The sequence below is a fragment of the Heterodontus francisci genome, chromosome 1 (genome assembly GCF_036365525.1).
Source record: "Heterodontus francisci isolate sHetFra1 chromosome 1, sHetFra1.hap1, whole genome shotgun sequence".
NCBI classification, from domain to species: Eukaryota; Metazoa; Chordata; class Chondrichthyes; order Heterodontiformes; family Heterodontidae; genus Heterodontus; species Heterodontus francisci.
The window spans coordinates 225,340,018-225,364,486 of record NC_090371.1 but is presented as its reverse complement, the minus strand read 5'-3'; the positions used below and the strand labels follow the sequence as shown (position 1 = coordinate 225,364,486).

The following is a 24,469-nucleotide window of genomic DNA, read 5'->3' as shown; positions in this document are numbered from 1 at the left end:
TCTCTAACATCACAGTATTTTCTATTTCTTATAACTTCTAATGTAGTACTATACTGCTGAGTTTTCTGTGCACTTTTATTTTCTCAAGGGGATGTTAGCAATGAAGATTAGAAACGATTTCTAGCTAGGTCAGCAGAGTATCTTGAATCTAGTTACAAAAGGCAAGTGCAAAGTAAAGCTATCTCTATTCTGCACAATGGTGGGCCTTGTGTTTAAATCCAGAAGCACATTCCATAGTGTATAAATGTAAATTTTCCCATTTCTCAAACCAGCTAATCTTGCTATCATACTGTCTGTTTAATGCCAGTTTGCTGATAATGCTTTGGGTGTCAAACCCTAATATTGACCTTTCAGGCTGTAACAAAACTTGATTTCTACTTGTCTTAAAACTTAGAACGTTTAAAACTACTTTATATCGGGGAGTGTGGTAGGGGAAGGAGAGTAATCACTGGATCCTAAGTGAGAACTGAAATGGTTTGATGAAAAGTGGGTAGCCAGGATCAGAGATCTTCATTTTGTTTTAAACTTTCAAACCCATAAGAAATGTTGACTCTTGTTCCATGTTTTACATTGATATGAAATGTATTGTGATTGACATCATTTTGCTTCAGAAATGCAATTGCAGTTCTGTAAGGATTAAGATTGTACATAAAAAAATCAAGTTGTCTTTTGTAGGTAAAGTATGCTCATTCCTTTCTGTCTCCCGAAAGGTTTTATATTAAATATACTGAAGTTTATATCAGAATAATTGAGTTACACATCAAAATGCACAATACATGAAAGGAAGATTCCTGAAACTGAATTAATGTCTTGTTTTCTAGAAAAGTTCAGATGATCTGTCCAAGCTGCATGGAAAATGCTGCCACACAGGTAGCAGTGGTACCTGCACCCAAAATTCCCCCTCTTTCAGTGCTCCTAAAAAAGAGCAACTGCCTAGGTATCAGGTAAGATGATGAACTTTTGTGGCAAGTGTTACTATTGTAGATGACAAAATTGAGTAGAAATTCAGAACTGGATTGTAAGATGGAGTAACTTGGTATGACTTATTGGAGGAAAGAAGTGTGGCCTACTGGAGTGAAGAAGCCTTTTTATGGTGTACAATAAACACTACTATGGAGCCCATGAGGTGACTTTAATTTGGGTCTTAAATGTCCATGTAAATTAACCGTAGGCCCAGTTTACAGCAATGTTTTCGTAAAATGGGTGATCTACAGTAACTTTTATTGTAAGTTACTGTGGATTTCCTTTCCAAGCCTTTCTTTGCTTGTATGAACACATCACCACTGTTCCTTCATTGTCGCTGGATTGATATCCTTGAATTCCCTACCTCCCACTATTGTGGGAGCATCACCACCACCACCACGCTCCCAGTACAACTAGAGATGCGCAATAAATCCCTAGAAACCTATATAAAAATTACTGAATTTGTGTGTTTGTCATCCCTGAGTATTTACTTGAAATACTTCCTTTAAGGATGAGAAGAAAAACAATTGCTGTTCTTTAACTCTTATCCTTAAGTATACAGAAGTAAAATGGTCCTAATTTACCTTTGATTAAATACTTGTTTCTATTAAGTTTTTGTTTCTAATTTCCTTTTTGAGTAACTACTCATTGAGTAAACACTTCCTGACTCTGTTACATCCACTGCCAAAAAGAAATAATGAGAGGTTCTTCACTCCTGGGCTACAGGCTCCATCTGAGCTAATGAGGTATAAAAGCATTATTACTGGAAACTGGGTTCTGCTACATTTGTTAACCTGCATGAATGATGTGCAATATTGTCCATGGGGGCTCTTGTTTGCAGTATTCTCGTCCTGCTTCTGATGTCAACATGCTTGGGGAAATGATGTTCGGCTCTGTTGCAATGAGTTACAAAGGCTCTACATTGAAAATACATCACATACGGTAAGAGATGTACCTGAAAGGCACTCTAATTGTATTACGCTGCATTTACAATAATGGAGCAATATGATCAGCCAATTTAAATTTTGTTTTTGAGATATTAAAATGGCCATTTCACTGAATTTCTCTTCATGCTCTTGTTTTTACACTGCAGTTCGTTATGATGCACTCTGAGGCATTCCTTTTTTAAAAATTAACTTGAGTGATCGTCGTGTTCTAGATTATTCTTTTGTGCTCTCTATTGGAAATTTCCATTCTATTACAAATACCCTTTGTAACAAAACAGTGCCTGCTGGAAATGGCATACTATATTTTGATAGTATACTACAATTACTGGAGATGGTAGGTTTATTGGTCAGATCAGCGTGAACATTTCTGATGATTTGACTTGTATTGGTTGCTGGAGATTCTTCGGTAAAATACAAATTATGGAGTTGTAAAGTTTTAAATGTCAACATCGTTGATGAGAAGTGAATTTCTGGCAGACTGTATAACAAATCGGATATTAAGGTGACTGAAGTATTGTTTTTTTTCTCTTCAGCTCTCCCCCGCAGCTGATGATCAGTAAAGTTTTCTCTGCCAGAATGGGCAATGTTGGTGGAAGCTCAAACATGTAAGGTTCGACTACTTGTGACTCTACTTTGAATAAAGTGTGTTTTTTTTTTTTACCTACAAAACAAAACCTGATTTGTTTTACTGAAGTGTCTCTGATTTAAAAGGCACGATTGAGTATTGCAAACCTTCCTTCACATACATCAGCACAGTGCATATGGTAATTGACGGTTTTAATGTTCAGACATCTAAGACTTGTGAATCTCTCTGAATTTTTTAATACAAGTTTAGCATGATGTGCATGTGCTTGGAGTTGCCCCTACCCAAAAGCATTATGCTACATTTATGTACGTTAAAAGGCGTATGACAGATACAGGCTCATTTCCCTGCCGCATCAGATAAGCTTGTAATCTATTTTTCTCATCTCTGGTCCTTTTATACTCACATGTATCTTTGCATCATCCACAAACATGCAGACATTTCCCTTGATGTCCTCTTCTATCATAAATAAAAATTAAGAACTACAACCTTAACACCAGTTCCTGAGGGACTCAATTAATGATTAGACCCCCTGCAGAACCACTACAATTAATTACTACCTTCTATTGGAATGCACTTTTTGTGACACCTTGTCAAATGCTTTTTGAAAATCAAGAAACATAGTATCAACTGGGTTTCCAACATCCACCAACTTAGTAACTTGAACAAAAGATTCAACTGAGTTGGTGAGACAGGATCTTTTCCAGAAACCATGTTGAGATTTCCCAAGAACCCCATCACTGTCAAGGTGATCCTGCTGAGCATCTGTAATGATCCCTTCATCCTCTAATGATCTAGTGCCCCCTGTAATCAATGCAAGACTAATGGGCTAGTAATTTCCTAGTTCTGACTTGTTGCGCATTTAAAATATTGGCACTAAATGGACCTCTGTCCAGTCCTTGGGAGCAATTCTAAACCCCAGTAAGTTGTTCAGTATGATTAAGTGGCTCACCAAGCACACCCTCTATTTCTTTGAGTGCCTTCAGGTGAATGCTGCTCAGGCCAGCCATCTGGTTCGTTTTGAGATCAATAATTGTAACCAGACTAAATCTGGAGCTACTTTGACACTTCGAATTATGGTATCAATCCTATGATTTATTGATGATCCTGCATTATCTTTAGTAGCAATGGCTGATGCAGGGTGCTCATATCCTGGGAACCCACTTGAATGTGCTCTGAAGAATCCTTCAGTGGCCTTGTGTAGCCCATGATGGTCCTCTGCCTCCAAAGATAACTGAAAAAGACCTTGCTTTCACTATTGCACCTAACCTCTGAACTCTTCAGTATCCTTTCTAGCAGCTTAGATAACTGTTTTTGTTGCCTTGAGCTGGCTTTGTTGCCCATCTTTGTTCTCCTGCATATTTTCCTTAAGACTGGAAGTGTTTCTGCTTAAGTCTAATTTGTTAGGCAAAAATTGGTTTGTTTTTCTATGTGCCTTTTCAACTCTAGGACCATACACGGCTTCCCTTTGCACAAAGATAGCTTTAAAAACCTTCCACGTATTTTCAGCGTTGCTTTTATTCCTGCCTTGTAAAACTACCAATCAATCATGCTCAAATCATTTGCTGTCTTGCCAAATTTAACCCTCTTAAAAATCTGATCTACATTAAATTTTCAGTAGCATCATGTTGAATCTTATGAAGGTCTGATAACAGATCATGGTCATTACTGAAAACTAGGTCCAGTATTCAACTATTAGTTTTGTTGCCAACATGTTGTACAAGAAAACAATTATTCATAATATTTACAGATCCTTTGGCCATCCTGCCCTTAATGCTGGATGGATCACCATAAGATAATGGAATGTCTCGGTCACTAAAATTCCCTGATTACACCAGACAGTTCCCATTTCAGTTACTCTTAATTTGTGCCCAGATTGCTTCATTGTGACCTGCTACAATTGTTATGGAACACAGGCCGCCAACCTTTTCCTGAGTGAGAGCTACTTCTGATAAAGGAAAAGAATGCATTTGCTGACAACGCCACCACTAAGTGGTGCACTACTCGCATGTGCGCAAATGACTGAGACGTTTGCGATGTCTCAGAACGCTGCTGGTAATCAAGATGGCACTGCTCAATTTGGCACAAAAGGCCTTTCCCCCTATAGCCACTTCTCTTTGCCCCTTCTCTCCTGGTCAATGGAGACTCTCTTTTCTCTGCCCTCTTCCCCCGGCTTGCTGCTCATTCCATTTGCTCGCTGCTCGAGTTCACCTGCCATGCCCTTGCCGTTTGGAGCCTCCCCCCCCCCCACTCATTCGTGTTTCCCTCTTCCTGTTGTGATGTTGTGAAGATTAATGATGTGAGTGTTCGGGAGCATTATGCGAGCTACTCAAAGGCCAACGTTGGCTACCAGTAGCTCGTGATAGACGTGTTGATGACCGTGATTGATAAAATTGTATATCTTTCAGCTTTACAACAGTACATACAAACGTACATACGAATGAACATACAAATTAGGAGAAAGCGTAGGCCACTCAGCCCCTTGAGCCTGCTCCACTGTTCAATAAGTTCATGGCTGAACTGATTACTCCACATTCCTGCCTACCCCTGGTGACCTTTCACCCCCTTGCTTATACAGAATCTATCTACTTCTGCTTTAAAAATATTCAAGGACTCTGCTTCCACTGCCTTTTGAGAAAGAGTGCCAAAAACTCTCAAACCTCCTGAGAAAAAATTTCTCCTCATCTCGGTCTTAAATAGGCAACCCCTTATATTTAAAAAGTGACCCCTAGTTCTAGATTCTCCCACAAGGGGAAACATCCTTTCCACATCCACCCTATCAAGATCCTTCAGGATCTTATATGTTTCAATCAAGTCACCTGTTATTCTTCTAAATCCAGTGGATATAAGCCTATCCTGTCTAACCTTTCCTTATTAGACAGCCAACCCATTCCAGATATTAGTCTGGTAAACCTTCTCTGAATTGCTTCCAACGCATTACATCCTTCCTTTAAATAAGGCGACCAATACTGTACACCGTATTCCAGATGTGGTCTCACCAATGTCCTCTAGAACTGAAACATCACCTCCATACTTTTGTATTCCATTCCCCTTGCAATAAATGATAACCTATTGGCTTTCCTAATTACTTGCTGTACCTGCATACTAACCTTATGTGATTTATGCATTCGGACACCCAGATCCCTACGTATCTCGGAGCTCTGCAATTTCTCACCATTATTCTTCTTGCCAAAATGGACAGTTTCACATTTCCCAAATTATACTCCATTTGCCAGATCTTTGCCCACTTACTTAACCTATCTATCCCTTTGTTAGCCTCCTTATGACTTCACAACCTATTTTCCTACCTATCTTTGTGTCATCAGCAAATTTAGCAACCATACCTTCGGTCCTTTCATCCAAGTCATTTATGTAAATTGTAAAAAGCTGAAACCCCAGCACTGATGCCTGCGGTACACCATTGGCCAACCAGAAAGTGACCCATTTATGCCGACTCTCTTGTTCCCTGTTAGTTAGTGAATCTTCCATCCATGCCAATATGTTACCCTCTACACCATGAGCTTTTATTTTCTGCAATAACCTTGGATGTGGCACCTTATCAGATGCTTTCTGGAAATCTAAGTACAGTACTTCCATCGGTTCCCCTTTATCCACAGCACATGTTACTTCCTCAAAGAACTCCAATAAATTGGTTTTAACATGATTTCCCTTTCACAAAACCATGTTGACTGATTAATTTGAACTTTTCTAAGTGTCCTACCACAACGTCTTTAATAGCTTCTCACATCTTCCCTATGACCAGTTAACTGGCCTGTAGTCTCCTGCTTTCTGTCTCCCTCCCTTTTTGAATAAAGGAGTTACATTTACTTTTTTCCAATCTATTGGAACCTTCTCCGAATCTAGGGAATTTTGGAAAATTAAAACCAATGCACAACTATCTCACTAATCACTTTTAAGGTCCTAGGATGAAGTCCATCAGAATCCGGGGACTTGTCAGCCTGCAGCTTCAACAGCTTGCTCAGTGCCACTTCCCTGGTGATTGCAATTTTCTTGAGTTCCTCCCTCCCTTCCATCCCCTGAATTACAGCTAATTCTAAGATGTTACTTGTATCCTCTATAGTGATGACTGATGCAATATATCTGTTCAATTCATCTGCCATCTCCTTAATTCCCCAGACTCACTCACTTTCTATAGGACCAACGCTCACTTTGTTAACTTTTCTTTTTTTAGATATCTGTATAAACTCTTACTATCTATTTTATATTTCTAACTAGCTTCCTCTTGTGCTCTAATTTTTCCCTCCTTATTAATCTTTTAGTTCTTTGCTTTTTTTTTAAATATTCTGTATATCTTCTGACTTGCTGCCCATCTTTGCACAGTTATATGCGTTTTCTTTAAGTTTGATACTATCTTTAACTTTTTTAATTAACCACGGATGGTGGGACCTCCCTTGGAATTTCTTCTCGGAATGTATCTATTCTGTGTGTTCTGAAATATCCCCTTAAATGTCTGCCACTGCATCTCTATTGACTTATCCCTTACCCTAATTTGCCAGTTTATTTTTGCTAGCTCTGCTTTCATGCCCTCATAATTGCCCTTGTTTAAGTTTAAAATACTAGTTTTGGACCCACTCTTGTCTCCGTCAAACAATGTAAAGTTCAATCGTATTATGGTCACTGCTACCTAGGGGCGCCTTCACTGAGGTCATTAATTAATCCCATCTCGTTGCACAATACCAGATCTAGTATAGGCTGCTCTCTGGCTCCAGCACATGCTGTTCTAAGAAACTATCCGGAAAACATTCTATGAACTCCTCATCTAGTCTACCTTTGCCCATCTGATTTTTGCAGTCTATATATGTAGATTAAAATCCCCCATGATTATCACTGTACTTTTCTGGTAAGCTCCCATTATTTCTTCCTTAGCTGGATCAATTTGCCTCATAATCCTCAGCCAATTCAAAATTTGGCGTTGAACTATGCTATGGGTAGTTTCTGTTTGGCAGCCAACAGCACCGTATTATGATTTCAATCCAAGTCTATTCTCTAAGTAGAAGGGCTTTTCTGAAAAACTCAGTCGGTCAAAGATGAATCCTGCTCAACAAACTGTTTCCATCTCTCCAGTGTGAGAGTTGCATCTCTCTGATGTATTGATTACGGTATCATGGTTATTATCTTCGGAGTCCTTCACATTTATCCGACAGCTTCTCTTTCTTTGTAACTGTTATGATTCTTATATTTTGAAAGCTATTTGTGACTAAATTAAATTGTTATAACTCAAAAACTTCTAATTGTTTATTTTTTTAAAAACTTTCTAAAATAAGTCCAAAAAATTTAGGCAAAACTGCCTTTCTTGTAACCAAATGGGGTGGGGGTGAAACTTTCAAGCAGCTTGAACTGTCAATCACTGATACCTTAAAATTAGAATACTTTCTATTTATGACAAAAAGTTGTCTCTGTGCTCTTCGTTTTGATTATCAGTTGCTGACCAGTCTGTCTTAAGCTATTCCCATCATCTTAAAATTTAAGGAAGGCATTTCTAACTCTGTATGGACTGTGGATCAAACCAGATATATTTTTGGCCTGATGGATCAGTCATGCACACGGAATTGTTAGAGCGCAGAAGGAGGCTGTTCGTCCCATCGTGCCTGTGCCAGCTCTCTCTGCATGTTGTTGTCCCATAGTGTTGTGATGTAAAACAGAATACAAAGGCAGAAGGTTTTTAAATTCTTGCTCTGGTTTAGTAAATTCTGTTCCCAGAGAATGTTCCTATTTTTCATGCGCAAAAGACATTGCCAGGAATATGATACATCTGTGACCATGTGCCATTAGGAGAAATACTTTTTATCAATAGCTGAACATATTCTGAAATATGCCTTTGTGTTCTTTTCTACATCATTTTATTTGGACCAATGTTTTGCAGGCTGCAAGATAGTTTTGAATACATCAACCAAGAAAACATCACTGGAAAGCCCTGTCCTAGTCAGAATGGTAGCAGTAGCTGTCGTGCTAGCAGTAACCTGGGTAAGGGTGGATACAAGCATTTTAATTCCTTCGATTACAGTTTTTTGTGTGTGAACTGAAGTCACCTGTTTTTTTTTTTAACCCCCATTTTGTACCATTAGGTCGTTTACTGGTTTGTGGCAGCAAACTGCTACTGTGTCCTCCTGACCCAGGCCCGCTCCAACTCATCCGGAGCGCTTCTTTCTTTGCAGGTTTGTGTGGAATGCTGAGCACGCTGTGGACCACACAAAAGCACGCTATTGTCCCATATTGTTGTGATTTAAAGAGGAATACAAAGGCAGAAGATTTTTCAATTCTTGCTTTGGTTTAATTAATTCAGTTCCAGATGTGAGTGTTCCTATTTTTCATGCGCAAAAAAGATTGCCAAGAATGATACATCTGTGAGCATGTTTTAAATGATTGGCAAAATGAATAATCCTTTTCAGTTGTTAAATTCTGCCTGTGTATTTCTAGGCTGTGCGTTCACAGTAGTTTTAGCTGGTGGATTGATTAATAGCAGGATGTGATTTTCAGTTTTTGCCTCCAAATGACAATTCTCTGATTCACAGTTTTGCATAATATCCAATTATGTAATGATTGCTTGCGTGGCTAACCAATGTACAAATTACATATTCTGTATGTATTTGGGACAGGAGAGGGGAGAGAATTTATATCCACTAGTTGCACTGCTTACATCTGAGCTTCACGTAATTGTAAAACACTTGACAGAGTTTGCAAAACTATGATTCTGCATGTTGAGTGCATTTTCTGTTGCTGGCTTAATGAATTAGTTCACTTAGAGTGAATTGTTGAATACACGTTTCACCATAGAAGGCACCATTTGAAGCTATCTATAACGATTTCCCTGTATCCTTCAGCATATTTCCTCTTCAGTTTATCGAATTCCTCCTTTAGTGCTCTGCTTGTTCTAATAACTCAGTGTTCTGCACTTCATATTCGAGTAACTGTGTGAAAGTATTTCCTCAAATTTCTTCCTGCTTTGATTTTTTTTTTGGGAAGTGAGTTCTTGCTGAAATGGAAATGATCATCTAATTATTGATCCCTCAAAACTACAAACCTGTTACATTCTCCTTAACCTTCTGTGGTTTAATGAACACAACCCAAGTTTTTTAAGTAGTATGTTCTTTCATCCCTGATATTCATGGCTTTTACAGCAGTCAGTCATGGTTTTTAAGAACAGAAAAAAATAGGAGCAGTAGTAGTCCATTTGGCCCCTCGAGCCTGCTCCGCCATTCAATAAGATTATGACTGATCTGATTGTGGCCTTAACTCCACTTTCCTGCCTGTCCCCCATAACCCTTGACTCCCTTGTTGATCAAAAATCAAGCATTTATTTGTTCTCTGGCAATAAATGCAGCACTTTTCAATTGCCTTGAAGGTATTGATGAGCCTTCTAATTGAACTGCTGCAGTCCTTGTTGGAGGCCATCACTACAATGTTTGTTAGGGAATTCTAGTATATTGACTCAGTGATAATGAAGAAATCGCAATATCTGTTCATTTCAGGGTGGTGTGACTTGAAGGGGAATTTGGAGCTGAGCATTTCCCCATGGCATTGCTGCTCATGTTATCAGTGGTACAGGTCACAGGAGGGAAGTGTTCAGATGGTGATCATTGCTCCACAACAGTCTGGAAGGTACCAAGCAGGCCTTGCTCTAGGTTTAAAAACCACATGTGCAGTTGCTGCACAAAATTTCAAGGTACCACACATGGGGAAAAACTGCCTGTTTTACAGGGAGTGTTGATGGTTATTTAGTTGAGTGGGGTGGGGGGGGTGGTTTCAGTGCGCGTGAGTATTGAAGTAAACTTAATAAGTTGCTGCAGTGCATTCTGTAGATCGGGCGTACGGCAGCCATGGGGTGAAGGGCGTGGATCTTGAGTCCAGTGGCAGGAGTGTCAGTAAAGCAACTTTCTCAGTTCTGAATGGTGTTGAGCTTGAGTGCTGTTGTGGCTATATTGATCCAGGTGAGTAGCGATTTATTCCGTTACATTCCTGATGAGCTTTGTAGATGGTAGAGAGCTTGAGGTCAAGAGGTGAGCCACTTGACAGTGTGCTCAATCTCTGTCCTGGTCCTGGTATTGCAACCATGGTGTTGATGTGGCTGGTGTAATTCTGCTTCTGATTAGTGGTGGTCTCCAGGATGGTGGTAGGGGTCTTAGCGATGGTGCTACTGTTAAAGGTCAGGGGGTGATGACTGGGCTTTCCCTTGCTAGAGATTGTGATGGTCTGACACTTAACATGATGCAAATTTTAGCTGCTGCATTCAGACCAAACCTGGATGTTATCCAGGTACTTCTGTCGGCTAGGATTGGAAGCTTTATTATAAAAGCAAAATACTGCTGATGCGGGAAATCTGAAATAAAAACAGGAAGTGCTGGAAATACTCAGCAAGTCTGGCAACACCTGTGGAGAGAGAAGCCGAGTTAACATTTCAGGTCAGTGACCCTTCATCAGAACTAGAAAGCAAACATTGTGAATGGAACTGAACACTATGAAATCATCAGCAAACAACTCCACTACTGACCTTACTGAAGGAAAGTCATTGATAAAATAGTTGAAGATAGATCAACTGATCAAGCTTTCCCAAAGAACTCCTGTAGTGTCTTCATGAAGCTGTGATGACTGGTCTTAGATAACCACAATCATCTTCCTTTATGACAGGTATGCCTGAAGCCGCTAAAGGGGTTTTTCAGTTGATTTCCACTGACTTCAGTTTTGCTAGGGCCCCTTAGTGCCATAATTGATTGAATGGTGCCTTAATGTCGAGGGCAACAATTTTTTGGCGTTGGTTACCAACAGGTAGTTAATTTTTTTTTCTCAGAACAAATTTCCCTGTTTTCCAACCACCTGTCCATAAATAAATTAGTGATTTAAATTTCTTTCCCTCCCTTAAACCCTGATAATAAATGGTCGCAACAACAACACTGTTAAGTCAAAGAATTAGGGTTTAAACCTTAAACTCGGGAAGGGGTTTAATTTCGCCACGCACACTTACAAACATTCAGGGAAAGGTTAAAGGTATAAAAAGGCAAGGAGATTTATTAAATAGAACTATAAACTAACATGAATTTCAGTTGAAACTAGTGTCAGTTTAATTTATCAAAGAGTCCCAAAATTGGAGATCACCAATTAGAAATGCCAAATAGGGGAGGAGCTGTTGAAAATATCTTTTACAAATTTCTTCTTTGCACACTTATAAATGGAGGTAGCTTAATTTTTCTGAAGTCACCTTTTTCTTAGATGGAGAGGAAGCTAGCAGTAGGCAGGTTCTTGCTTCAATTATGCAGACTGTGTCTTTAACTTTCTTTGCTGTTTGCAGTCTGTGTCTTTAATTTTCTGGCTTTTTGCAGGGTGTGTCTTGGAGAGAGGTGTGCAGTGTCAGGCAGCTGTGGAATGAAGACAGGCTGTACCCTCAAACTGTTACAGTTTGAAGTGGTTAGGAATCTCCTGGGTCCTAAAGCTAGAGCCTTTTCAAGTTGCTGTCCCACCTGACTGACCCCTCTCCTCCATTTTGACAACAGGAACATAGAAGTAAAAACTTAAGCATGATGTACAAAAGTAGTGGTTGACATTAATACTCAAATGCACAGAACACAATTTACAGGGGGTTCTCATCGATTCATGACATTTTCAGTTTTTACATTTACGTTTGGAGCTTAAGTTGTTCTGGCAGAATCGGAACTGAGCAGGTTATTGGTAATTAGGTGTCGCTTAATGACATTATTGATGTCTCCTTCCTTCATTTTGATTGGGAGAAGGCTGATGACTAGTAATTGTCACGGTTAGATTTTTGCTACTCTGTACTTTCTGTCCGTGCTACTACTTTGCCTTCAATCCTGTCACCGAAATCTTCAGGTCTCTTATGTGGCACTTTGTCCAAATAAACCACATCCATTGTATTCCTTTTGTCCATCACACTCATGTTTTCTTCAAAGAATTCAATTATATGAGTCAGATATGATCTCTGTATAAATCAGTGTTGACTAACTCTGCATAGCCCAAAAAGTTGAGTTCACCAGTGCCTGTAAATGTAATTATTTTCCTTTTGTAAGCTTTAACTGATGCTAATTATTTATTCAATTAGGGTGGTTCACTGAGTATACTTTTAAAAAGAAAATCTGCTGGAGTGCTTATTTACAAGATTCATAATGGCCTAACTCCTGTGATTGTTTCTGGAAGTGGATGCCAGTTGTTGAGTACAGACAGAATTGCAAAAGAGAAATATTTGACAGTACTGGTACCAAATCACAATTCGCAGTCATCAATGGTACCACTCTAATCTACGTGGCAACTTAAATGCTGGCTGAAATGGAATTTGTTCAGGACACTGAAAGCAAGATCTGTTTGAAGAAACCACTACGGTTTTGAGGCAACTGAATTGTCATGTTGTATGACTGAGGCGGGAGAAGTGCATTGTTTTTCCTTGTTTAGCAGGTCACAACATAAATTTAAAAGTTTACCTAGTTACCACTCTATTTTCATCCCAGAATAAAATACACCCACCAGCTTTCTTTAAACAACAAAATTATCAGTGTATGGTAAAGCAAGGCATAACCAGTAACGATGAAGCAAAGCATTAATGCACAGATTGAAATATGAAAGTTCCCTTTTATCTTAGTCTCTCTCTCGCGTGCTCTCTCTCGCCCATAGAGTACAAAAGCAAGGAAGTTACAATAAACCTGTACAAAACACTGGTTCAGCCTCAACTGGAGTATTGCGTCTATTCTTTAGAAGCATTGGAGACGGTACAGAAAAAATTCACGAGAATTGTTCCAGGAATGGGAAACTTCAGTTACGTGAATAGGTTGGAGAAGCTGAGGCTGTTCTCTTTGGAGAAGATTAAGAGGAAATTTGATCAGGGTGTTCAAAATCATTCAGGGTCTGGACAGAGTAAATAGGAGAAACTGTTAGCATTGGTGGAAGGATCCAGAACCAGGGGACACCGATTTAAGGTGATTGGCAAAAGAAGCAGTGGTGAATTGGGGGAAAAACTCTTTGACACAGCAAGTAGTTAGGATTTCGAATGCTCTGCCTGAGAGTCTGTTGGAGGCAGATGCAATCGAGGCCTTCAAAGAATTGGATAATTATCTGAACACTAAATTTGCAGGGCTACGTGGAAAAGGTCGGGGACTGGGACTAGGTGAGTTGCTCCTGCAGAGAGCTGACATGAACACGACAAGCCAGATGGCGGCCTCCTGTGTTGTAACCATTCTATGATTCCATGCAGCCAGTGGCTTCTTAAAGTTCATGACCTCTGTTCCTGGAAATCCTTTATAGATGTTGATCACTCTTTGCAATGAAGTACTGCTCCACATCTGTCTTAAATTTTGGGCGGCGCAGTAGTTAGCACCGCAGCCTCACAGCTCCAGCGACCTGGGTTCAGTTCTGGGTACTGCCTGTGCGCAGTTTGCAAGTTCTCCCTGTGTCTGCGTGGGTTTCCGCCGGGTGCTCCGGTTTCCTCCCACAGCCAAAGACTTGCAGGTTGATAGGTAAATTGGCCATTGTAAATTGCCCCGAGTGTAGGTAGGTGGTAGGAGAATGGTGGGGACGTGGTAGAGAATATGGGATTAATGTAGGATTAGTATAAATGGGTGGTTGTTGGTTGGCACAGACTCGGTGGGCCGAAGGGCCTGTTTCAGTGCTGTATCTCTAAATAAATAAATTGATCATTTTCAACCATGCACTTGTACTGTTTATTCTGCTGCTCTGAATTATTTATGAAAGTTAATGTTTGATTTTGGTGCTTCTGAATGAGTTCATTTTAATTTTTATTTGTTAACCAGCTAAATTAAAGCAGTCAAATTATTTAAGCTTTGCAAGAATGTAACTGTCAAATTCTTGCATTTGCATCCCTCAATATGCTTCCAAGTAGAACACATGAACAGAAGAAGTCGGAGCAGCAGTAGACCATAACTATCATGGCTGATCTTGGGCCTCAACTCCACCTTCCCGCCTGCTCGCCATATCCTTTGATTCCCTGAGAGACCAAAAATCTGTCTATTCTAGCCTTAAATGTATTCAATGATGGAGCATCCACAACCCTGGTGTAGAGAATTCCATAGATTCGCAACCGTTTGAGTGAAGTAATTTCTCTTCCTCTCAGTAAGTAGGGATAGAACATGCTCTTGCACAAGAATAACAAGGTTGGAAAGCAGGAAAAGGATTTAAGACTGAAAATATGACTGACTGCTCAGTTAATATCCTGAGTACCATCGCACTTAATTCTCTTTCTCATTAACCACTGAACATAAAATGCGTATAAATGAAATCAATGATTTTCAAAGATACTTTCCTAACATCAAATAAGCATTGCACATGAGCCATTGGTATGATATGCAGCCTGTATGTGACAGAGATAATGACTTACTTGCAATTTTTACTCATGAGTAAACTTAATGAACTGTGCTTTTTGTAGACACGTGGTTGTAATTGTGGAATTTGATCTCTGAAATGCTTGTCTCAATTTCACAATGAAATTATACTTGATCCAGCCATTGTAAATCACTGGACCTGCTCAACAGCTAACAGTGATTGGATGTAAATCATATCATGTCTTCTCCCCATATTCTATAACACTGCATAAGAAGGTGACATTTATATAAAAATATATTTATGTATCCAGGAATTAGTGATGAGTTTATCCGTTTATATGTACTTCTTTGAAATCTCCAGTTATACTGTCAACCTACAAACTAGAAATTTGGTATCACTATTTTACTCGGTGTATCTGAGAATTCTCACCGCCCAATGCTTCCATTTATTTTTCAGGATCAGCATGCATATATGGAGCACCTTTTTAATGTAGCAGAATAACCCCAGGTGTTTCTCAGGGACATTATCAAACAAAATGGGGCAGTAGTTTGTAAGGGGGAATGCATTTTTAAATTCATTCATGGGCTCTGAGTGTCGCTGGCAAGGCCAGCATTTATTGCCCATCCCTAATTGCCCTTGAGAAAGTCTTGGGGCCTATTTACCCTTCTTTTGCAGCGATGTCCTAGGACTGAGGTGATTGGCCTCTGACAACCACAACCATCCTCAAATTCTAGGTATGACTTCAACCAGTGGCAAACTTTCCCCAATTCCCATTAACTTTAATTTTGTTAAGGCTGCTTGATGCCAAACTCTCTGTAATGCTGCTTCAATGTCAAGGGCAGTCACTCTCACCTCACCTGTGGAATTCAGCACTTTTGTTTGTTTGGACCCATACTGTAAATTGTTAGTTTCCACAAATACACATATAAACCCAAAATCGTAATATTTATGAAAACTGCCTTTTATGTTATAAATTTTTTGATTAAGTAATCATAGCATGTGGTCATATGATTAAAATCTGCTTTTTTGATCTGCCTCAGGGCCTGAGAAGTCATACCACAATGCATCGGCAAAAGAAATTTACTTTGCTCTGCCTTTTGATGTCTTTCACCATTGTTCATGACCATCTCTAGTTATCTCCCCACATGCCACTCTTCAAATGTGAGCTTGGTCTGTTGGTGTATGGGTCTTCCACGCAATGGTAGTTGATACCAGTTATGCTACCCAATGATTGCACTCATGGACTTCCAGCAAGAGTTAGGAAAAGGAATATAATCATTTGGTTTGCTCCGTTCTCTGTGGATGGCTCTGCTTTTTACAGAAAAAGCAGTTTTCTGTGATGAGAGAAAAATGCGCAAATGAGCAACCAAGGTTTTCAAAAACAAAATGACTTCATCAATATTGATTGAAATTCTCATTGCAGATGATAGGGCAATAATAAAGCATACTGTATACATTATATAAGCCATAGCACTTGTGTAATGAAATATCTTGTGATTGCATTCTGGTTAAATATCCAAGTTGTGAAGGAGCTACCTAGAACATTTATGTGTTGTAGATGAGTTTCAAAAACGAGACCATTGTTCTAGAGATTTGACTATGTTGCTGCCTGTGGGTTTGTTTATCTGCAATACAAATGCTACATCCATGTTGTTCTGAACAATTCTATCTTCCATGCTATTTAACTGCTGGTAACAGAAGTGAATTATGACGAGAATTACAGTTTATGTTTAGTACAAAAATGTTAAGATCCTAATGAAGCTTTCTGCTTACAGCTCATAGTACACCTGTAGATATGCCAAGCAGAGGTCAAAATGAAGATGGAGATAGTGGCATAGCACGATCAGGTATATTTTTTTTAAATGCTGCTTATGTATTTCATTTACTTTTTAGACTCATGAATCTGAAGTCAATAAAAATCTACTTAACCAAAATATTACTAGCCCATTGATATCTTTTAAACTGTTCTCAATTGGACACGAAATGAGCTTTTCACTAGTTTTATTTTCATTCAGTAAAATCTTGTGATTTGCTGAAGCTAGTAAACTGCAGTAGTTTTAACATTTACAGAACTTTTGATGTGAGGTAGCTCCTTATTTTAAATCTCCAACTTAATTTTTTCTGATTCAGAAGCTGCACTGGCTCAGTTGTCAAAGGACTTGGTTTGGTAGCTAAGCTATGTAATTTGTGGGTTAGGTTCTCTATATGAAGCATTCTATATTTGAGGTGCATTCTAACCAGTTTTTTTTTTTTTTGTTTCATCTTCCAGCATCCCTAAGCAGTCTGTTAATTACACCTTTCCCTTCTCCAAATTCCTCCTCCTCCAGTAGCTGTGCCAGTAGTTTCCAGCGGCGCTGGCTACGCAGTCAGACTACCAGTCTTGAAAATGGCATTTTTCCTAGGTGGTAAGTGTAAAATATGTAATGTAACCTTGAAAGATATTGTTGCTTAATTAGGTAAGAACAAAATACTTGAATGAAGAAACTGTTAATTCTGTGGTAAATTAAAACATTTTTTAAACTAATCAAGTTGGTTACTGTGTCATGATGAAGGCCTACAGTGTAAAAATGCCACCAAATCAGCAATCTTAGTCAGAGAAAGTGAATGACTTGTGTGCAAATTGGAAAAAAAAATCATATTCTATCAGTGGGAGGTGGACTTCAAAGTATTGTTAGTAGAGATTCGAAAATATTTTCACACTCTACATGGTTCATGAAATAATCTAACCAATAACACAAATAGATTCGATACTTTGATATCTTGGAAAGTTGATCGATAAGGGGCGGCACAGTGGCGCAGTGGTTAGCACCGCAGCTTAACAGCTCCAGCAACCCGGGTTCAATTCTGGGTACTGCCTGTGTGGAGTTTGCAAGTTCTCCCTGTGTCTGCGTGGGTTTCCTCCGGGTGCTCCGGTTTCCTCCCACATGCCAAAGACTTGCAGGTTGATAGGTTAATTGGCCATTATAAATTACCCCTAGTATAGGTAGGTGGTAGGGAAATATAGGGACAGGTGGGGATGTCGTAGGAATATGGGATTAGTGTAGGATTAGTATAAATGGGTGGTTGATGGTCAGCACAGACTCGGTGGGCCGAAGGGCCTGTTTCAGTACTGTATCTCTAAACAAATTTCTAACCAATGCTATTGTGATTGCACAGCTTATTGTTCCCTCTAGACATGACTGTTTTCAATTCCTAGCTGGCCTCCTATTTTCCACTCCAATAAACTTGACCTCAGCAAAACACAGCTGGCGTTATCCTAACTTCCCCTGTGCTCACTGACCTATTTTGACTTTCAGTCAAACCTCAATTTTAAAATGCCAAGCCTTGTTTTCAAATCCCTCCATGACCTCGTCCTTCCTCTTTCTCTGCACCCTTCCAATTCTGGCCTCTGGCACATACCTGATTTTCATCTCCTATGGCTGTGCTTTCAGCTACTTAGGCCTTACACTCTGCAATTCCCTCCCTAAACTTCTCCGCTTCTTTACCTTTCCTTTTTACGATGCTTCTTTCAACCGATCTCTTGATCAAGCTTTTGGTCATCTGTCCTGGTATCATCTTATGTGGCTCGGTGTCAAATTTTGTTTGATCCCACTCCTATGAAGTGCTTTAGGATGTTTTTACAACGTTAAAGGTGCTATATAAATGCACGCTGTTATTGGAGCAGCAAGTCATAGAGTGGTTACAGCACAGTCGTATCCATACCAGTTCTCTAAGAGCTACTTAGCTAGTCCTATTCCCCTGCCTTTTCCCTGTAGCTCTGCAATTTTTTTCTCTTCCTTTTGAAAGTCATGATTCAATCTGCCTCCACGATGCTCTCAGGCTGTGCATTCGAGATCTTAACTACTTACTGTGTTTAACAAAAACCAAGTTTTTCTCTTGTCGCCTCCGGTTCTTTTGCCAATTACCTTAAATTGATGTCCTTTGTGTTATGACCGAGGTTGGAGGAATGCACTGTATTTCTGTAGTTCCACTACTCCTGTTTTACCCAGTTACCAATACAGCCAATTATATACTTTATTAGTTTCAGAATTAAAAAAAAAAAAACCGCCAACCAGATTTCTTTAATGAACAACACAAGTGTTGATTTGGTCGGGCATCCGGGTACATGTAGACAGCTGTCACTGGGATCTTTCTGGAGCAGTACTGTTCAGGAGATGTGTAGAAGTAGTCTTGCATTCTTTTCGGGAGTATTACTGCATCAGTGGTTTCAGATATCACACTGGATTTTCAGAAGATTTTCCAAAACTGGTGGAAAAGGATGAGTTGGGTGGCTTCTGTCTTGGCATGCTACACACCAACTGACCATTCAAACAGTCCAAGCCAAATTAAAAAGCCAAAACTGACGACCATAAACTTAGACTTGTGACTTCTCTGTAAACTACTCCAATAGCCAACAAGGCTCCTTATGTTTATTTTATCACTTCATTGTCTCTTCCAGTAAGTGTTTTTTAAAATCCAAATGTCCTTCCAATAACCCTTTTAAAAAAAAATATATATATATATCCTGGCATCTCCTCAGTCCTTCAAATGAACCAATTTTCACAATCTTCTTAACACAAATCATCAAGATATTAATAATGTAAGTACCTTCATGACATCTGGTTTTTGACCCTTCTGTCAATGGGAACAGTTTCTCCCTATCTGCTCTGTCCAGCCCCCTCGTGATTTTGGATACCTCCATGAAATCTCTCAACCTTGTCTAAGGAGAATTGCCTCAGCTTCATCAATCTATCCTTGTAACTGAAATCTCTTATCTCCAGACCATTCTCCTAAATCTTTTCTGCACCGTCTCCAATGCCTTCGCATTGTTCCTAAAGTGTATTGCCCAGAATTGGGCACAGTACTCCAGTTGAAGTTGAACTAGTGTTTTATGAAGGTTCACCATAACTTACTTGCTTTTGTACCCACGTCTTTATTTAAAAAGCCCAGGGTTCATATACCATATTAACCACTTTCTCAACCTGTCTGGCCACCTTTCAAATGATTTGTACACATATACCCACAGGTCCCTCTGTTCCTGCACCCCATTCAAAATTGTACCCTTTATTTTATGTTGCCTTTCCTTGTTCTCATGAAATATTTTCTTGTCTGCTTAGTTCTGGACTTTTTTTTGGACTAAAATTTAGGAGTCCCTACTCACTGGTGTATGTTACCCATGTGCTCATATATTCATGTCTTCCCAGTGACCACTTTTGATTCATTTGTGTTCAATGTATCCTTATTATAAGGTCAGCTGAGGAGACATTCAGTATGGCAGATGAGAACTATACTTCAAACCCTGAGATGGTCCGGAGGAAGAAGATTGCCATCAGTGTTGTTTTCTCTTTGCCAGAGAAGGAAGAGGAGAACAAGATTTTCCAGGAGTTCTTTTTCTCACATTTTCCTCTGTTTGAGACTCACCTGAACAAGCTAAAGAGTGCAATTGAGAAGGTACCAAGTGATTTACTATTTTGCACTCAATTTCTTTCTATCCAGTCTCTTCATTTTATTGCTAGATGTCTTTTCAAGCCTGGTGATTACCCCAAGTTTGCATATTAAGTTCATTTTTCCCCTGTTAATAAACTTAATTTTAGTAAAGCTGGATCATTGTGTATGTGGGATCTGTATAATGCATTTCTGTTGAATCCATTCTGGATTTATTGAATGAACCCCTCTCCCTCTTATAAGGTCTTCAAAAAATGTGTTTAGGTGGTCTCAACTGCATTAATCATGACTTTGTGACATGGTACTGCCCATAACTCCCCACAGTTTGCCACAACTAGCATTACATGACATTCTGCAAATCTATGTTGATGAGTATAGGAAAATTGCCACCATAGGGGCCCCCTTCATAGCTTGAGGTGTGGTGAGCTCCCATGTTAGTGCAAAGTGAAGTAGCTTTACTTTGTCTGCATTTCTCTTGCAGATATTTGAATAATTAAAGTGGGAAGAAATGTTCCATTTATCAGCACTGAGATCTGTCATTTTGAGCACACAGAAGTAATGTGTATTCTTTAAAACTTTTTCTTTTTCTTTGGTAGGCAATGATTTCCTGCAGAAAAATTGCAGAATCTAGTCTGAGAGTACAGGTTTACATCAGCCAGGTAATGGAGGGCCTGGGAGAATTCAGGTGAGATTTGAAAGGATTGATGTAGTTTTATTCATCTGCAATTGGGCACTATTTACCCCTTCTCACCAACCCCCCCTCCCCCCACCAACCACCAAATTAATTATAAAAGAGTTGTAAATCTGAGGTTAGATTTATTAGTGCATTGCAATTTCCTGCATTAATTAATTTATTGCCGTAACATTAGTAATGTTAAAAGCTAATTGTAGACTTTTTTTTTCATTTTAATCTTGGCATTCACTGGAGTCTAGCCATTCCCTGACCCAAGCCAAAGTAGTGTGACTCTCATCTGGTCCATTTTCCTGCACCTCCAAGAAGAAATTTAAAATTCTTTCCTCTGAACTAGGAGATGAAATGTGGCAAAGATTACAGCTGACCTAAAATTAGTTATTCAAAATCTACGCCCATCTTTGTTAGAATTCTATGTTTGATTCCCTTCAATCGGGTTTCTGTCCCAGCCGCAGTACCAAAACAGCTCTCATCAATGTTGTAAATGACATCCTGTGCGACTGTGACAAAGGTAAGCTATCCCTGCTCATTATTATTGACCTGTTTTCAGCCTTTGACGCTGTTAACCACACCATCCTCTTCCAATGCCTCTTCTTCATTCAGCTGGGTGGAACTGCACTCTTTTGGTTCCATTCTTATCTGTCTAACCATAACCAGAGAATTACCTGGAATGACTTCTGTTCCTGCTCCCGCACCATTATCTCTGGTAATGATCTATCCTTTGCCCCCTCCTATTTTTCATCTATATGCTGCCCCTCAGCAATATTATCCGAAAGCACAGCGTTAGTTTCCACATGTTCGTTGGCAGCACCCAACTCTGGCTCATCAGTGTGTTTATAAAAGTTTAGTATAACTCCATTGCTTTTGTACTCTACAGCTTTATTAAAAAGCAAATGATCCCATATCCTGCTCTGCACTAAGGAGAACAATCCCAGCTTCTCTAGTGTCCCCACTTAAGTGTAGTACCTCATCCTTGGTACCATGTTAGTAAATCTCTTCTGCACCTTCTCTAGGGCCTTGATATCCTGACTAACTCTGCCTCATCACCACCTCTCTCGACCACTCCACTATTTCTAAATTGTCAGACTGCTTATCCAGCATCCAGTACTGGATGAGCAGAAATTTCCCCCAATTAAATATTGGGAAGACAGAAACCATTGTTTTCGATCCCTGCTACAAACTCCGTTACCTATCCACCCACTCCATCGTGCCCTCTGGCAGCTGTCTGAGGCTGAACCAGACTGTTTGCAACCTTGGTTTTCATATTTGACCCCAAGATGAGGTTCTGACCACAAATCCGTGCCATTATAATTTTGAACATATCTAGCAAATTTCCTTTAACCTGCTCTGCTCTTTAGAGAAGCTGAGATTGCTCTCTGGTGTCTCCACTTAAGTGTAGTCCCTCATCCTTGGTACCATGTTAGTAAATTTCTTCAACTTCTCTAGGGCCTTGATATCCTGTGTGGTGCCCAGAATTGAACCAACTGCTGCAGCTGAGGCCCAAACCAGTGTGTTTATAAAAGTTTAGTATAACTCCATTGCTTTTGTACTCTACAACTCTATTAAAAAGCAAACGATCCCATATGCTTCCCCAACAGTCTTCTCAACTTGTACTGTTTCCATTAAATAATTGTGTACAAACATACCCTAGGTCTTGCTACTCTTGTACCGCCTCTCCTCATTCTTCATACCAAATTGAATCACTTCACACTTCTTTGCATTGAATTTCATCTGCCATGTATCTGCCCATTTCACCAATCTGTCTGTCTTCCTGAAGTCTATTACTATCCTGCTCATTGATTCATAGAACTGTGTAGTAAATAATCAACCAGTAATGGATGACATCAGCAACAGAAGTTCCACATTAAACAAATATTTTGCAACATAATGGTTCAGCCCCTAGTAAATCTATTAGTGTAGGTGCAACGAACCAAATTACAACCAGAAGGGTATCCTGGTCTGGTTGACTGACCTCACCTGGAACTGGCAGAAGCATTACAACTGGCTGTATTCTGTTTGAGAGGGGGAAGAAATCAGGCAGGGTTCCCAAATGAGAACTGTCTAGCTGATAAGTGCATGTGTGTATATATTGGGTGAAGATTCTGTTGTGATGCTTCTGCTTTCTGCTAACACTTTCACTATCTGAGTTCACATTATTTAGCTGCTTGGGTGATGTACCAGAGAGTGAACCAGGCCCAGCATAAGACTTCAGGGGAAGAAGCGATCATTTGATTGTGAAGAGTTAGTGTATTGAGATGGCAAACAAATACAAGTCAAATTAGGTGTATTTACACCTAATCTGTACTAATGCTTTGTCTTTCAACACACCATTAACATATTGTTTGCCTTTGCTCCGTGACCTTTTGGTCAGCTATGTGGCCTGGTCCAATCTGCACCTTCTCCTTTGTTATCTCTTGCCCCACCCCCACCTCACTTGCTTATAATCTGTGACTTTTCTTATACTTGTCAGTTCCGAAGAAGGGTCACTGACCCGAAACGTTAACTCTGCTTCTCTTTCCACAGATGCTGCCAGACCTGCTGAGTGATTCCAGCATTTCTTGTTTTTATTTCAGATTTCCAGCATCCGCAGTATTTTGCTTTTATTTTAGTGTTTAATTCACTGCCACTTCTCTTCCAGGAATGCCTACCTTGAAGTTTTGCTCTTCTCTCCGACGGGATTTTCGTTTGTCTCTTTTACCTTGTTCACCTTCATTGCTTTCTATTTCCCTGCTGGTGTTAGATAAGGTATCGACCAAAATTCGTTTTCACAGCCACATCTCCTTCCTCAGTGACTGTCTCCGGCTCCGACTTATTCCACGTGGATTCCAACTACAGTTTCACCCATCATGCTTTGAAACCACCCAGGATCACAGGTATCTCCGAGAAATACAACGTTCCTCGGACTGCTACTCTCGCCACATCCTGAGATCCACACTCAGTGCTATGCGCCGCCACATGCACACACTGGACCTCTCTCTCCAGCAGCACCGTCTCACCTTATCTCAAAGCTGTTCTACTCCGCAGTTTCATCTCATCTTACGTCTCATCCGACGCATTGACAAAAAACTTTTTTTCTTCCTTTCAGTTGTTAACGCAAGCTCCAGCAGCTGATGGGGACTAATGCCCCTCCAGATCCTCCTTCCGCTTCACTTCCCTCTGACCCCACCCCTTCTGATCTGACCCCTTGCCGTGTATTCACTATACCCTCTGACCTCCCCCTCTCTGATGCTGAGCGTTCTGTACTCAGCAAAGGTCTCAGTTTTATCCCCTTACGCCCCCACCTCAATGAATTTCGCGCTCGGCATGACGTTGAGCTCTTCTTCCGTCGCCTCCGACTCCGGGCTCACTTCTTCGACCAGGAGTCCTCCCCCCGACCAGCAGACCCATTCACCCGCCTCCAGCATTCTCCCTCTACCTGAACCCCTCCCCCTGGCCTCTTACCCGCTCTTGATCTCTTCATTGAAAACTGTCGGCGAGACATTGGTCGTCTCAATTTCTCTGCCCCCCTCACTCACTCTAACCTGTCCCCCTCTGAACTTGAGGCACTCCGTTCTCTCAGGTCTA

At 40.0% G+C, this 24,469-nt stretch overlaps 1 protein-coding gene across 4 annotated transcripts in view; it reads left to right on the top strand.

Moving 5' to 3' along the window:
• The window catches only part of LOC137375168 (folliculin-interacting protein 2-like), a 132,884-nt gene that overhangs the window by 67,915 nt on the left and 40,500 nt on the right, over positions 1-24,469 (top strand). For 3 of the 4 annotated variants that reach the window (XM_068041913.1, XM_068041939.1, XM_068041922.1), the window contains 9 exons: positions 822-944; positions 1,805-1,905; positions 2,444-2,515; positions 8,378-8,478; positions 8,580-8,669; positions 16,566-16,637; positions 17,060-17,195; positions 20,019-20,220; positions 20,811-20,899. In XM_068041913.1, coding sequence (XP_067898014.1) covers positions 822-944; positions 1,805-1,905; positions 2,444-2,515; positions 8,378-8,478; positions 8,580-8,669; positions 16,566-16,637; positions 17,060-17,195; positions 20,019-20,220; positions 20,811-20,899 — 986 coding nt within the window. The remainder of the gene's footprint in view (positions 1-821; positions 945-1,804; positions 1,906-2,443; positions 2,516-8,377; positions 8,479-8,579; positions 8,670-16,565; positions 16,638-17,059; positions 17,196-20,018; positions 20,221-20,810; positions 20,900-24,469) is intronic. The other variant, XM_068041930.1, reaches the window with a different exon arrangement.